General features: G+C 42.9%; 2 protein-coding genes across 3 annotated transcripts; both read right to left on the bottom strand.

Moving 5' to 3' along the window:
* Window positions 1-1,020: 1,020 nt before the first annotated feature.
* atad3 (ATPase family AAA domain containing 3) lies at window positions 1,021-11,171 on the bottom strand. Of its 2 annotated transcripts, XM_010881458.4 has the most exons (16): window positions 10,836-11,169; window positions 10,234-10,310; window positions 10,021-10,122; window positions 9,618-9,677; window positions 9,437-9,506; window positions 8,861-9,026; window positions 8,027-8,096; window positions 7,728-7,883; window positions 7,547-7,603; window positions 7,232-7,357; window positions 7,017-7,141; window positions 6,791-6,842; window positions 5,554-5,624; window positions 5,258-5,425; window positions 3,080-3,188; window positions 1,021-1,804 (listed from the first exon to the last, which is right to left on the bottom strand). In XM_010881458.4, exons 1-16 carry the CDS (start codon window positions 11,035-11,037, stop codon window positions 1,307-1,309), a joined length of 2,109 nt encoding a protein of 702 aa, XP_010879760.1. In that variant the 5' UTR covers window positions 11,038-11,169; the 3' UTR covers window positions 1,021-1,306. The 2 variants fall into 2 exon arrangements, with proteins under 2 accessions (XP_010879760.1, XP_034143307.1); XM_034287416.1 differs by having other exon boundaries at window positions 10,021-10,310; window positions 10,836-11,171.
* An 893-nt stretch (window positions 11,172-12,064) lies between these two features.
* Window positions 12,065-14,946, bottom strand: mrpl20 (mitochondrial ribosomal protein L20). The gene is given in 4 exon segments (NM_001303681.1): window positions 12,065-12,566; window positions 13,583-13,660; window positions 13,852-13,962; window positions 14,704-14,946. Coding segments are annotated over 4 exon segments (450 nt in total). The 5' UTR covers window positions 14,791-14,946; the 3' UTR covers window positions 12,065-12,392.
* Window positions 14,947-15,533: the final 587 nt, after the last annotated feature.

Genomic DNA, 15,533 nt, shown 5'->3' with positions numbered 1-15,533 from the left:
TTTTTTTTAAAGAGTTATACTGTATAGTTTCAGTTTTAAAATGTACATTTTGCTAGAAGTGGGGTAAGGGTATCTTTTGCTTGGGGTTTGTAAAAAAAAAAAAAAAAAGTTTGTCTGAAGATGTCCGTTTTAAAATTATATTTACTTTGCTTGAGGGTGTACACATTTTAAGAGGGGTTTTGTGTATTAGATGTACTTTGTGTCTATTTTAGGAATGCAATAACTGTACTGAAAGGGGTCCAGGGGGTTAAATGTAGTCTTGTGTGTTTCGTGGGTGGGCGTGAAAAATGTCATTCTAGGTTATTGATGTCAATAATTACAAATGCTTTGAGGTGGTGGCAGGAACATATACTCAGTCTGCTTGTATGTGTGTACATACAGAGGGCCAAAACTGAAGACCCATAAGCAAAGCGACTGTTGTGTGTGTGTGTGTGTGTGTGTTAAAAGATGTATTTGATATATTGTCCAGTGCACGGTCAACCTGGAAACAAGATTCCTAGACTGAGGGCTGTGCTCAGGATGAATATGTATGTAGTGGCGTAAAAACCCTTCACATTGTACAGCCAGTGGCAGAGTAACCCCACTTGGCTTTAATGACTGCCTGTAGTAGATGAACTCATTTCAGTAAGTGCAACATGCCTTTCTCATGGCATTGTAGAGATAGTGTGTGAGGACCTTGGGATACACCGTGATCCCTGTGAATGTTGCTGCAGGGAACAGGGTGGAGCTTTGACTTGTCTGCACCTCTACATCCTCCCATGATCCAGTAGACATCAGTGTTGTGAAGATGAAATATTGCTTTCATTAAATGGACCACTGGGGTTTAACACTGATCGAGTGCGGCTGTGTCTTTACACAGGTTCAAGATGAAATATTGAAAATTAAATAACTTGCCAGCATCTTGATTTTTCACAATGGCTTGTGTCTACACAGCTATTCGATTAAAATCATAACAAAGGTACAGCCATTGTCAGAAACTGGGATTTACTGTTCATAAAAAAAGTGATCTCCATTCATATCATCATTTGAATATTGTATTATCTTTAACAGTGCACACCAATTTCATATTAATACAGACAATGTTTCCATGTAAAGTACACTTTTAAACTTTTTGTACAAATCACATCACCGCACCTCAGCCTTCGCCGGGTTGCTTCATAACATTTTAATGCCTCCATCGCTCCTCACCTGTCCCACCTCTTTTAGACAGACACACAGACTACAGACAGTGAGGAGAAGCAGGAGGCGTCCCACGTAAACCCCATTCATCTTAGGCAGCCCCAGTCCTTCAATCGGCCCCCTAATGTTAAACTGGAGTCCCGTCCTTGGGCGGGGGTTTGGTCTTCTCCTTCTCCACCCTACTCTCAGTGATAGGGGCACCACCCTCTGCCTCATTCTCCTGACGGGTCAGCACCTCCTTGACACTACCCCCTTCTGATGGGACAGTCCCTTCCTCCACAGACAGGGTGGCACTGTCTGGGACAGTTTGGACTGGTTCTGCAGACAAAGGCACCTCCAGTTTCAGCTCCTGCTGAAAATCAGGGGCCTCCACTTTGCTGTCCATCTCCAGGAGCGGACTGAGCTCCTCCTGAGCGTGCGGCGGCTCCCCGAGTGGCAGAGAAAAGCCAATCTTGCTTCTGTCCGCAGGTCCGGCGCTGGGAAGGGCTGTGCTCTTGGCCGGAGCTTCTTCAATGTCCCCGTGGAGCCAGTCCATCTTCTGGAGGTGCTGCCGCACGGCATCGTCAACACGGCTATCAATCATGGCCTCCGTCAGGACACCGTCCTCCGAGGAATAGGCCGCCGCCTTCAAGGAGACAAGGAACCCATGAATCGTTTCAGTACGTCACATCTCAATAAGGATCTGATCGTTAAACGTGTATAAGACACAGATGGATAGCTCATTACTTAATATCTAAACTGTGCTGACAAGAAACATTTCAGTATACAGTACTACAGTATAAACCAGAGTGGGAAAAATAGCAATGCAGCTAAGGTTTTTTACAGATGAAGGCAACTTGTACACATAACGAGGCTAAAAGAAGAGACGAATATAGAAATCCTCATTAGCTACTGCACAAAGCAGCGGAAAGACTTCCTGGAATACCAAATATGACATAACAGAACATTAATGGACAGGTACGGTAGACTTACAGAACAACATGCATTTAAAAATCTCAATCCATCGCTCTCCTGAGACAATTGTTTTGTTTTAGCATGACCTGAGATCTTGGACTCTCAACTTCTGTTCAGCGAATACAAAAACATGGGACTTAACAAAATAAAGAACATTAATAGTGTACACCAAAGCGAGCTACATGAGGTAAAGCAAAGGTTTGTTTTGTGATGTTCACCAGGCATCCCTTTCTCTATGCTGTCAGTTTGTTAGAACCGCTCCCGTCTCCAACTATATCATGCATACGCAATCAGTCCTTACAAAAATCCAGTCATCCACGCACGCCTGCACATTCCACTAGTTGGCCTTGTTACAAATACAGCCTTGGTTCTTCTGGGTTAAAAAGCAGCCCTCAGGTGTCTTGAGGCGAAACGTAAAGCACCTCTCCTGAGCGCCACAGCAGCTGACATACATAGTGATCCAATTCTCTGCCCTGCTTCCAGAAATAGAAGCAGAATAAATGGTTCTAAACATCCTAGGCTACACCAATCACACAGGGTCAGACAGCTGCTACCCACCCTAACCAAGTTCTATGGCACCCTCTGAACAGGCTCTTGAACAGAAAACTAGTGAGATCGGAGGACACAAGGATTATTTCGTCTCACCACCGAATAATCCTTGGATTCGGGGCCGGTCAGCTAAATGGTGATTGTTAGTTGGGGAATGTGCTTTCCTCCGAGCCTTTATGTGCCAGTATATACTTCCTGGTTGAGTGAGCAGTGTGATTAGGAGCAGCCTTAACGAGATTGGAGGACACATTTACGATCATCAACTTCCCCTAACACGCTGCTGAGCTGCTGTGATGTGGCAAGGCCATTACACCAAATTGATCATCACAAAATTGGGAGGGGAGAATAACAGGGTGAGAGCAATTATCATAAAAAAAAGGTTTTCCCTGCTACATACCTGCCAGGCTACACCCAGTTTGGAGATCTCTCTGCCAGACATGCCCACTGCTCGCTTAGCGATGTCGGAGCACTTTTGGCCATAGTCAAACTGAGCCAGCTTCATTCGTCTGAAAGACAGAGGATAATTAGAGACAGGTTAAAAAAAACTGGGCTGAATGACATCCTGTCTGTAGAGGAAAAAGGGCTGCAACTGCTCCCTGCAGCAACAGGCTCAGTATTCTGACTAATTGTGAAGCCCTGTCCAGGCCCGTGCTCTGTGTATAGTTCTGCATCGTCTTCTAAGGCATCAGGACCTCTGAGGCCCACTGGAGGCAGAGACTCAACACAACATTGGAAGCCCACTTGAATTAGAGACATCCATAGTTTTAAAAGTTGACCTTTTCTAACATCTCCTCCAACGACGGTTCATTGGCTTGTGCAGTAATCACATGAGCCGTCTTTGGAGATGTTAGAAAAGGTCAACTTCTTTAGGACATAAACGACATGGCACGTACCACAATTAATTGGGGTTCCCCAATGTTGTGTTTTTGCTGTGACGGAGCATTTGTTTTTTCACATAATCGTTATTTCAAAAAGTTCTATCCATCAAATCGCATTAGTGGGGGGGGGCAATATAACCAGATGACGCTAGTTTGACCATGCTCTCCTTGCGTGAGGGAGTTTCATGCGTAGGTAGTCTGACAATAACTTCAAGAGATTTCTGAACTTTGACACATTTTAGATATTTGTAGTTATTCCCCTGAGTTTTGAAATCAATGTTTTAACCATTATGTTTGAATAGGTTTGAGGGGACCACTGGCAGCTTTCCTTTTTTAGATTAGTTCTCAAATCGTAGCAGGATACGGCTGGTGAGACAGAAGCCTGAGTGGAGTCAGGTTGGGACAATATAATGTTCTCTCAGTCACTGTGGATTCTAGCCTTCAAGAACTCAGCACGCGTGTTAAATTGTTTGGTAGTTGTTGTGTAAGGGCCTTAGTCTGTAAAGTAGAGGAGGTGATGGTGAAAATAAAGCTATTCCACTGCCGTTGATAATCAAGGAAGAGTAAAAGACTGCTTTTAATGATTCGAAATAACACGGGTAACCAGTAGGTGTACAGTTCTGCCAAGTGATTCTACATATATAGTCTAGCTTTTGGCCATGGCTCCACGTGGCAATGCCATCTCCTCTGAACCATCAAGAGGATGGATGGAGGGATACTTCACATGTTTTTGTGGAGGCAAGACTGTTTAAGGTGCTCCTTAAGTGCTTTTATAGAGGTGAACCACCTCATCAAGGGTCAGTTTGTAGGGAAGGTGTACGGACTCCTGGAAGACAGACATGTCAAGGGGCTTGACTTTTCTTTCATTTTAAGTGCACTTGGGCCGGAACGGAAGTGCGGGAGTACTTAAAGACATTACTGCGGCCTCCTCAACAAAAACCTAGCTCACATACATCTAGGCAGGGGGTAGGGATTTCCCCAGGGGTAAGAAGGTCAAGCGTAAGTCCACGGTTGTACGTGAATACACTGACATGCTGTCAACAAAACAATACAGAGAAATTCATTCACAAGCCAATGTTCACTGTAACTGTGGGATTCCGAGTTTAATTCCTTTTCAAGCTCCTCAATCACAGCGTTTTATCCTCTTAAAATGATGAATGTATCCTCCTGCAGAAGACAGGTAAGTACCCAGCCCTTTGAAGACCTACAGGAAAGAACAGGTAAAACTCTCCAGCGCGAGGTATTCAAAAGAAAAGCTCTACTTTGCTACCGATAGTAGCCACATTTCTCTTCCAATCTTAACATTTGGTTTAAGAATGATTGAATAAAACCATCACTAACTATAATAAATGTAAAAAAGTATATATATATATATATATATATATATATTTAAAAAACAATAAGTGCTGTTATAATAGCAATCAGCATGAGGGGTCATAAAGGTGATTTTCAACATTTTGACAACATAGTGGTCATGTTGTCTTATAATCCCAGAGCCTCCTGCATTCCTGGGATCCAGGATTAAAGCCTCTTCATGGGTGTGTGTCTGGTGGTATGTGGAGGAAAAGCTAATTACTTGGGATCAGAACTTGCTCCATTATGCATCCCCAGTGTGCTAGAGATTGTGAGAGTGCCCTATTTAAATCTGTGTTGCCATGGCTTGCTGTGCTGTGTGGGTGTAATGCTGTATGACTCACTGTCTCCCCCCAGTGGCAGGCTCAAGCACATATCTGTCAAAGTACAGGCGCACCAGCCTCTCCCTCTCATCAGGACCCGGGAGGGCAAAGTTGACTATCTCATCAATGCGGTCATTGATGGCCCAGTCAAACTGTTCCGGCTGGTTGCTAGCCAGCACCATCATAAACCTGGAAGGAAAGATGACACAGCAGCTGGCAATTAGGAATTGATTCCTGTGGTTACTGAGGGAGATGGTACATCAGTTAAGGGCGCTTTGTGTAGATGAGGGATTTGGACTGAGTCCATGAGGACTGACTTGTTGCTCTGCTCTCCAGTGCGGTACAGGAATGCGTTTAAAGTGGCTCTGAGCTCTTCACTGATCTTCTCCTGCAAATAGAAAGACACAAACCTTGAATTCTGTTTTCGAAAAGTTATTTTTGCTTTAACTGAAATACAGGAAGGTACTCCAGCAGACCTGGGTTAAAACAGGGGGACAATAGACAGCAGTGTATATCGATGGGGGTTTACATAACAAAATGTCAAAAACAATGTAGACTCACACCAGCCAAGTCTGGCAGCACACAACAAGGTACTGAGCAACGATGTGGTCCATTTACCATTAGCTGTAACCTACACGCTCAACACATGTCAGAGTTAGACTGTAAAAATTACGCAAGAGAAATATGTAAGAGTGTGCAAAGTGCTGAGGGCACCAGGCGGTGTGAAAGGTCAAATACGGCAACACGTATCCTCTCCATATCCTAACCAACCATCCAATGAATCTACCAGCCAAATTGAGTTCCAGTTCAGAAGGTTGTTTGCAAAGTAGTAATGTGAGAATAAAAAATTCCAAGATAGACTAAAAGGAAGTCAAGTAACAGTATCTTAGAATAAAGCAGAAGAATCGCATAAAGCAAAGACACCATGTTAACATAATAATCTATCTATATGAACATTTTATAATTCTAGCTAGGCAACTACTTTGAAACATGAGAACCTTAATTAATTTGGTTGTGCAAGGTATGGCCAATGTCAGCTATGAATTCTTCTTGGGTACAGTTCTGCCAGTTTGCCTGCGATCTATGTACGCCAAAGTGCATATTTCATGTTGTCATACTAAATGTTGTGCCAAATGTGTATTTAACAACATTAAATATTGCGGTCAGACAACAAAAGAGAGGATTGGGACATATTTTCATTATTCAGAGCAGATTTCCTCTCACTTAAACCCAAATAATGTCCCCAACTGATTGAATAAAATGTGCTGTTACTTCATGGCATGATATTTCTTTGCATATTTTCTTATAAAAACGTCTAAGGTATGCACAGAAATAATTTTTCACAATGCAAAATACAGAGGTGTATTTTTTGAACAGTACGGGCTAGAATCCAAAGCTTTCTTTAAGACAGTTATAAGACATGGCAATGACAAAATCAAAGACAGACAACTTTTATATGTACAAATATAGTGTGTACTGTTGTAATCTACTAATAAACACAATGCTATTGGCTTTCATATAATAAATCAGGCAAGGATTAGATGGCACACTTACAGTAGATCTCTTGCGCAGGAATGCATCAGCTTCATCAACAAACAACAGCAGTCTGTGTCAAAGAAATGAGAGAACAGCATTAGTGGGGCTGACCATGTCAGCTCTGTGCAGGACCATTTCATGACCAGGTCAGGTTTTCTAGATGCTTTCCGTCACGTGGTTACACCACTGTCACATTTACATTAGGTCCTATCCATGGCAGAACAGTAAAGGGAGGATAGCGTACCCGCGGCGGCTGGTGTTGGCCCAGTCAAATACTTTGTGCATGGCAGTGACACCCTCACGGCCCATGGGCGCCACATCACCACCAGTCATGATGGCATAGTCCATCCCAGAGTGCACTGCCAGCTTCTACTCAGACCACAGAAACACAGTTACAAAGCATGTACAGACACCAAGGCACCTCGTGGAGATGTCACGGGGGTTCTGTGAGAAGCCTACCTTGGCGAACAGTGTCTTGCCAGTACCAGGGGGCCCATACATGAGGATGTTCCTGTACAGCCCATTGTTCTTCCGCGTGTTCCTAGTTGCTATGGCGATGTCGCGCACGCGCTCTTCTAGGTTGGGCTGTCGGAAGGAGACAGAATAATTAGGGACACGAATAATTTCATTCGAATCACGGCTGCAACTACAAACATATTCGCTTGACAAAAAGATGTTTAAACGTCTCTTTCATATGTGGGCTGGGTAGAATATCTCCCAAGTTCTATTGTGTTGAGACTGGGGTTCTCAGGTGTGCAGAATATCAGTACCCACACTGAGCACGACTCCCTCCAGGGCATCCTGAGGTTTGCTGGTCAGGCGCTTTGACATCTATAAAAGAGGTATTAAGATGAAGAGCATGTACTCTGCTGTCACTTCATAGTACTTTAAAATAAGATAACATTTAAAGCATCAGACACGGGATGTTCACAAATACACAGCAGAACCACATTACCTTAACGGGGTGCTTGAGTGCCTCTAACACAGTGATGCGAGACGTCTCTCTGACCAATGAGGGCTTCCCAAGGCGGGCCTCAATGTAGCGCCCGGCCACGGCTGTGGCATTCCGCGCAGAATACACCCCCACAGCCAGAAGGGTCAGCCCTGCCACCTGGTGGTGAGAGGGAACACATACACCACATTTAGAAACACTCCAAGAACTGAATAGGTAGGGTATAAACTTTGACAAGACCAGTTGCTCATTTAGGAGGAAACGGATCATAAGTATGTAGTACGGAAGGGAGTTCTTCTCACCGTGGCAGTGACTTTATCCCAGTCAGACACAAAGGCCCGGAAACCTTCCCCAAACACAGCACCTGCAGTCCTGTAGACATTACAGACAAACGGGTCACTAAAACAATCTCTCTGCATGGTCTGAAAAAAACACTGTCTGATGGACCATACAGTCTCTAGTACAGTCTGTCCGACCGTATTGTTTCTGGAAGAGTCTGTCTGTCTCACCATACAGTCTCTAGTACAGGCTGTCTGTCTGACCGTATTGTTTCTGGAAGAGTCTGTCTGTCTCACCATACAGTCTCTAGTACAGGCTGTCTGTCTGGCCGTATTGTTTCTGGAAGAGTCTGTCTGTCTCACCATACAGTCTCTAGTACAGTCTGTCTGTCTGACCGTATCGTTTCTGGAAGAGTCTGTCTGTCTCACCATACAGTCTCTAGTACAGTCTGTCTGTCTGACCGTATTGTTTCTGGAAGAGTCTGTCTGTCTCACCATACAGTCTCTAGTACAGTCTGTCTGTCTGACCGTATTGTTTCTGGAAGAGTCTGTCTGTCTCACCATACAGTCTCTAGTACAGTCTGTCTGTCTGACCGTATTGTTTCTGGAAGAGTCTGTCTGTCTCACCATACAGTCTCTAGTACAGTCTGTCTGTCTGACCGTATTGTTTCTGGAAGAGTCTGTCTGTCTCACCATACAGTCTCTAGTACAGTCTGTCTGTCTGACCGTATTGTTTCTGGAAGAGTCTGTCTGTCTCACCATACAGTCTCTAGTACAGTCTGTCTGTCTGACCGTATTGTTTCTGGAAGAGTCTGTCTGTCTCACCATACAGTCTCTAGTAAAGTCCGTCGGTCTCACCGAATAGTTTCTAGTACAGTCTGTCTGTGCTCTGCTGCTTTCAGACGAATCTGCTCGCGGATGATGTCTGCGTTCTCCCTCTCAACACGTGCCCTCGCTTTGGACTCTGCCTCTACGCGTAGCAGCTCATTCTTGTGCCTCAGCTGCATCTCATGCTCGATGGTAGCTGCAGGGAAAAGATGAGTGGATATAACATCAACATTGTGATTACCTGTCAACAACCTATGACAATAACAAGATGCTGTGAACTATTAAAAATGACCTTTCTTTTTATTTGCTAAATTTTGTCCCATAATAACCCTAACCTTCTACCAATTTAACCAATCTTTTCACCTATTCTTAGGAATCCCTTCCTCATAGCCCCATCGGACAGTTATAAAAAGACGGAGAATCAGAGCTACAAATTGTTTAACCTGTAGCCATGGCTTTGTAGCTAATGCGGTTAATTATGTAATGTTGCTAAGGTATTGTTTGGTTAAAATTCATTAGACTTAAACTAGGCTGATAATCAAAATGTTACCAACAATAAAAGTACATTCAAAATAACTTCATTCTCCAGTAGATACTAGTCAGCACCTTTCCTCATGGCTTCCTGTTTCAGCACAGATTCCTCCTGTTTACGAAGGTTTTCTTCATTCAGGGTTTGCTGAGGACATAGGAAAAAAAGCATCACCTCGCCAAGTGGACACAGCACTTATTTGTACTTCATTATAGCTCCAACACATTTAAGTTTATGTTAAAGCTAACAGCAGCTTACCTGTTGCTTAAGTTGATCCTCGTACCTCTGTCTGGCAAGTCTGTCTTGGAACTGCGCTCTCTGTAAAAAGGATACACTAGACTGTAACCATAGTAACACATGCATTTGCTCTACTGGACATATATTTAAGGATCAGCCGCAAAGCTACGGGAGCTGAAGAGTCTGGTAAAAGGTTATGGCCTTCTTTTTGAGGAATTTTGTGGGAATTGCTTGTTGACAGGCCACCAAATATCTCCCTAGAAATCTGGGACACCCGGTCAAGGCAAATGCTTCTTTCTAGAATTTATCAAGAAAACTGTGCAATGAGACAATAACTGACCCCCATCATAGGCTGCAAAATGAGAAATAGTGCAAAGCTACCGTTCTGCAGTACTATCAAATCCTTCCTCTGCCCTTTTCTCACCGATTGATGCTGCTTGGTTTCCTCGCTGACAGTTTTCCTCCTCTCCTCCCCTTGAATACGCAGCTGATCTCCCTTCAGCTGTTCCACCGCTGCCTCGTACTCCTGCCCCAAACACACACAGAGAGGGGACACAATTAACATGGTTAGACAGTAGTCTACTGTGTTTGGTGTACTACATATTAGCATATAGGCATCTTTTTCCATGAAGAGTACCTTGATCTTAGACTGGTACTCCAACTGAACAGACTGTTCCTGCATGCGAGCCAGGTCCAGAGCATCTTTGGCATGACCTAAAATTAAGAAAGGGGAAAAGGCAATGGATCTTATAGGTACATTACATTAATTCCATGCAAATCCATTTACTTCAAAAATACACATTAGAGACGTTTTCCAAAAAATGTATATAAAATGTATATAGTTTAAAATCCAGTTGAATTAAGTTGTACTGTGTTTAATGCTTGCATGCTTGACCCTGCTAGCACACACAACCGTGAAATGGAATGACCTTTGCACCTTTCACCTTGAATATTGACCAATTTCTAAATGAAGAAGTGCAACACAAAGTTCAAACCGAGGCGTGGAACATGTGAATGTCATTTAGTACAGTGTAATCTCCCACTGTCTGACAACGGTCATGAGGAATAGCTCGTAACAATCGCGTTGGATTAGGATGTCTGTCAGGACACCGGACAGTATTGCGTCAGTATCACCACTGATCGGGCTGTAAAGCATGCACTGTTCATTCTAAAATGATTACCAATGTTATCGACTGTTAACACAATTCTCTATAGCTTATAACCATTCTATGCACTCACGAGAACTGTCGAGTTCTTTTGCAGCCTTGGCTGCTCGCTCCAGCCCGGTTGGATCGAAGTTGCTCCATTTGTCCTTGGGTTTATCGCCGCCGCCTCCAGACCCACCACCCGAGCCGCCAGTCGGTGGAGGGGGTGTCGGTGGAACCGGGAAATCCGGGGGCGCTTCAGGCTGCCCCTTATTCAGGCCGAACAGCCAGGACATGTTACAGTAAGTAGAATAAGCTACTAGCCCAGGCCGGTGGAGACAATCAGAGTTCGGCTGCCTGTCACACTACACACTTCCTCCACACGCGTGTCACGTTGCCGTCTTTGCGCAAGTGCAGGAGGGGACTGTGTTCCCCCTGAAAGAGACCCGTGGTGATTGGTTACACGGGGAAAATAATCGTCCACTCATTGGTTGTGCTTTGTAAAGGTCAAGCATATAGCCACACCCATAAGAATCTATGGTAGCTGCAGTGTCCAAAAAGATTTATGCGATTAGAAAGCATTTATTTTATTCGTTCATGAACTCACAGCGAGTAGTGTTTGGATTACATTTAATACATTGCATGAGCATTCACAGGAAACGTGAATCTCGTGCCGTGTTTGGAAATATGTACGTTTTGTATTCAGAGCAGATAACACAGATTGACAAGGGGCCAGATAGCACACCACAAGCATAAATTTGAAGCATCGGGTCGTCATTTTCATGGGGAGGAATCTCAGCGGTACTCCGATATACATTAACCAGGGGGAAACAAGATGGAACCTGATGGAACTGGGCATCTACATTGGAAATGTATGTGGTCTACCAATAGCTGCACCGTTACAAATGCAATTCGTAGTATGCGTAAATGTAGTTAGCGATTGAAGTGAAGCTGATATAAAATAATTGTACTTTCATGGTATTTTGGCCACTACCATGCTGTCTGCACCCCTCCCTTGGAAAACGTTGCATTGTATCAACTGCTTTAGTTTTGTCGCAAGCATGGCAGGAAAGAAAAAACACCGTACTCATTATTTTGGTCACATGGTAGTATTTGCAGGTGTACCGTGATATTCTTTAAGGGTAGTACTAGCCCAAATTCCTAGAGTCTCACCGCGATCACAAAATGTTGTCTGAGACGAAAATATTGCAGAATAGTAAAGTGCACGCTGGGCATTGGATGTTTGAAAACCCCTAAATTGAGCCATCAATATAGGATAAATGTTATAATATTTGTGCACGATTAGCAACCACAACAATAATGATAGAAAAAAAGTTTTATTTACTACACAATACATTTTCAACATGTAAACACACGAAAAAAAATTTCAACATGTAAACACACGAAAAAAGAATCTTATGTACAATGAGTCAAATATTTTCTCTGAAACAATGGCCCTGTGTCACTGAAACCATTCCTGTTAATGTTATGACAATGGGTGAGGTTTTGAAAATACTCAGTAGCCCCAATAAAAGGGTGGCTGGGCAACACTAAGTTAAATGTATTGCAGGTAAGGAACATTTTATTTAAATGGGTGGTCACAGATTTGCTAAATGTGGTATGGATTTCATACCAATTAATTACAGAGGGGTCACTGTAATGTGACGATTCGTGAGAAGACACCCGGAGGCTCTTTCCGATCACCCAAAGCTACACCAAATCCCTCTTGTTGCCTTGCCCTGGCCAGCTTTGCAAGAGACAGGAAGGACTTAGGCTCCGTGATGGCAAGGTCACTCAGAACACGTCGATTCACTTCAACGCTACTCTGTATGGGGAGAGAGGGACATGCGTGTAAATAAGCACTTTCAAACGACTGTTCTTGGGAAACCCCTTGGAAATTATTACATTGTATTTTAATCACCTAAGGACTAATGAGTATAATGATGGGTAGTGCATAGGGCTTTGACAGTTCAGTTTATAGCAACTTCAAATAGGCTTTATTGGAGCATGCAAACCAGTTTACAAGCAGGACTATACAACAGTTCAATATAAACATTGTAGGATTGCACTATGTACCATTTATCCCTACCACACACAGCCAAAGTCACATATAGTGCCATCAGAAAGTATTCACACCCCTTCACTTTCTCCATATTGTTGTATTAGGCCCACATAATGACAAAGCAAAAACCAGTGGCTTTTTAAATCATGTCCAAGCAATTTAATTTGGACTCCAATCAAGTTCAAGAGACAACTCAAGGACGACCAAAGGAAAATGGATGCATCGGAGGTCAAATTCAAGTGTCATGGCAAAGGCTCTGAATTCTTATGTCATGACATTATGTACAATAAATTGGCACAAAAGTCCAATAATGTGTTCATGCTTTGTCATTATGGGGTGTCATGTGCATCACATTAATGGCAAAACTATACATTTCAATAATTATAAATTACATCAATAACACAATGTACAGAAGGTGGAGGGGGTCTAAACCCTTCCCAAAGGCATTGTGTACAGCCCCCATCAGAGACCGGGTTTCAATACCAGCCTCCTCCATTTCTTCCTTTCTTCCCCCTGACTCCTCATTAATTTTCAACAATATTAAAATTTAACACTTTGGCGTACCAAAAGTAACATCTGCTCAAAGGTTGGCTCCACACTGAACGCATTTGTTTGTCTTAATTATAGGGATGACCCAATAAAGGTGAGATTGAGCAACGCTGCAAATCACACTTTGGAAACAAATAATGTCTGACAGCACAGCACTGAAATCTCAGACAGTGGAACCAAGACACAGGTGTTAACAAAATAATTATAAAATGCAGCCCCACTGTACTGACCTTCACCAGGTTGTGGATAAGGACAGGGTACTTCATGCCATGCTCCCTGGACGCTGCCGCGATACGCGAGATCCATAGCTGGTGAGAGACATTCTTTTAGGATCTCACAACAGCACTCATCCACATTCAGCTCATTTGTGATACACAATTAGGAAAAAGGAGAGATCTTAATGACGCCAGGGTGTGCACCTATAAATATAGGCTATAGAATAGCTAGCGCATCCGATAACGCTTCACCGATGTGGCAACAATTCAGAACATGCTCTTACCGTGCGCATGTTACGTCGTTTGAGCCTGCGAGCCTTGGTAGCATAGACAAAGGCTCTTCGTACTGCCCTGACTGCCAGGCTGTAGCATCTGCTCTTTCTACCTCTGAAGTGCTAATGGACACACACGAGGGAAGAGAAATACAAATGATTGGACAGGGATAAGACATGACATGACTCTACAAGGTTTTTGAGGTTGGCTGGGGTCAAAGTTAATTTCAACCATGTCAATATCGGAAATGAAATGTAATTCATAAAGTGGAAAGTGATAATGTAAATATTTCAACATCTTAATGAATCTCCTGAATTTACAGTATGACACTGAATAGATTTAAATCCAGTTGATCTGACATTGCACTTAATGTAAGTATACCGAGTAGCCAACACAATCCTCTAGTACAGAGTCAGACCTGAATTATTCAGGGTATAGATTTGGAAGATATTACCAAGCTGCAATTGTCCACATAACAAATGTATACCCATACATCTTGGAATCAAGCTAGATCCAAAATGATTACAAGCCAATTTGGTAACTAAGTTCATTATATTCCTATCTTAGTATACTTAAGCTGAAACGTTGCTGTACTAGCTAGCGACAGTACAGATGGACAATTCTAGCCAACTTACAGGCTTATGTTATGACATGCTACCTAGACAAACTTAGAAACTGTCAACACGATAAGTAGCCAAATTAACTAATTACACGGCGAATTAATGTAGCATACAAAGATAGTTATGTCACGTCAATTATCTAAATACAATAGTTACAGTACATGTACCTAACTACTTAGTAGCTATGGCCGTCAGTTGCTACAGACACTATAGTTAGCAAGCTGACGCTAGCAGTGCATTTACCCGTGCATGACTGAGAACTTCTTGAACCTTCCAGTATCGATCAGGCCCACGATTGCGGATCCAACATGATAAAGTCAAAAACACCATGTTTCTCAAATCTTGTCCCTTTTCTTTTTTAGAAACTGTTGTTTTTCCTACGTCAACTTCACTGGATTAGATGATGACCTTAATTCAGCATTGGTACATGCGAGTTCTTCAATCTTCACCTGTTCTTCTGCTTCCCTGTATAACGGCGTTTGCAACAATTAAATGTGGATTCTGCCACCTAGTGTACCGGTGGGTACAATCCCAAAAAATGCAGTTCTGGGTGAGTAGCGGTGAGCAGGGAGGAGGGTATATTTGCAGACCGCAAATCGGGGGCATAACTTAATATGGGGGTTCCTTAATATTAAGTTACGCCCATTGGTGGTGTTTATGATTTAGTGTATGCGTTTATGAAGGAATTACAGGGTTAATGAATGACGAAGATTTCGGTAAGTGCTGTATATTTAAGGATAGTTCACGTGTTCACTAAGATCGCTTATCTACTAAATTATTTTAATCTGAGATTCGAATATAGCTACGTTTAAAGACATCTAGCTACACAACGAGGTAGGCTACTTGTTAGCCAGTTCTAGTCAATTAGGGTACGTTATAACTAACTAAAGATGCATGATGCACCTGTCACTATACGCAAGCAGGCAAGATGCTTTTTTTTTTAGCTTCATGTACAATATGTTGTCATTATTTAGAAATGTAAAGAAAATAATAATTTGTCATGGCCATCTTCTATGCAGTGGTATAAAAAGTATTTGGCTGTGTGCACCAGTTTTGGGAAGTTGCTAAGGATG

This window comes from Esox lucius, chromosome 17, assembly GCF_011004845.1.
Source record: "Esox lucius isolate fEsoLuc1 chromosome 17, fEsoLuc1.pri, whole genome shotgun sequence".
NCBI lineage: Eukaryota > Metazoa > Chordata > Actinopteri > Esociformes > Esocidae > Esox > Esox lucius.
This window is presented reverse-complemented; position numbering and strand designations above follow the sequence as displayed.

Coding starts and splice junctions, on each gene's coding strand:
- atad3 (XM_034287416.1), bottom strand. CDS start 11,037: ATGTCCTGGCTGTTCGGCCTGAATAAGGGGCAGCCTGAAGCGCCCCCG. Junction 7,142..7,231: donor GCAAGACACTGTTCGCCAAG/GTAGGCTTCTCA, acceptor TGGTCTGAGTAG/AAGCTGGCAGTGCACTCTGG. Junction 5,426..5,553: donor ACTGGAGAGCAGAGCAACAA/GTCAGTCCTCAT, acceptor CTTTCCTTCCAG/GTTTATGATGGTGCTGGCTA.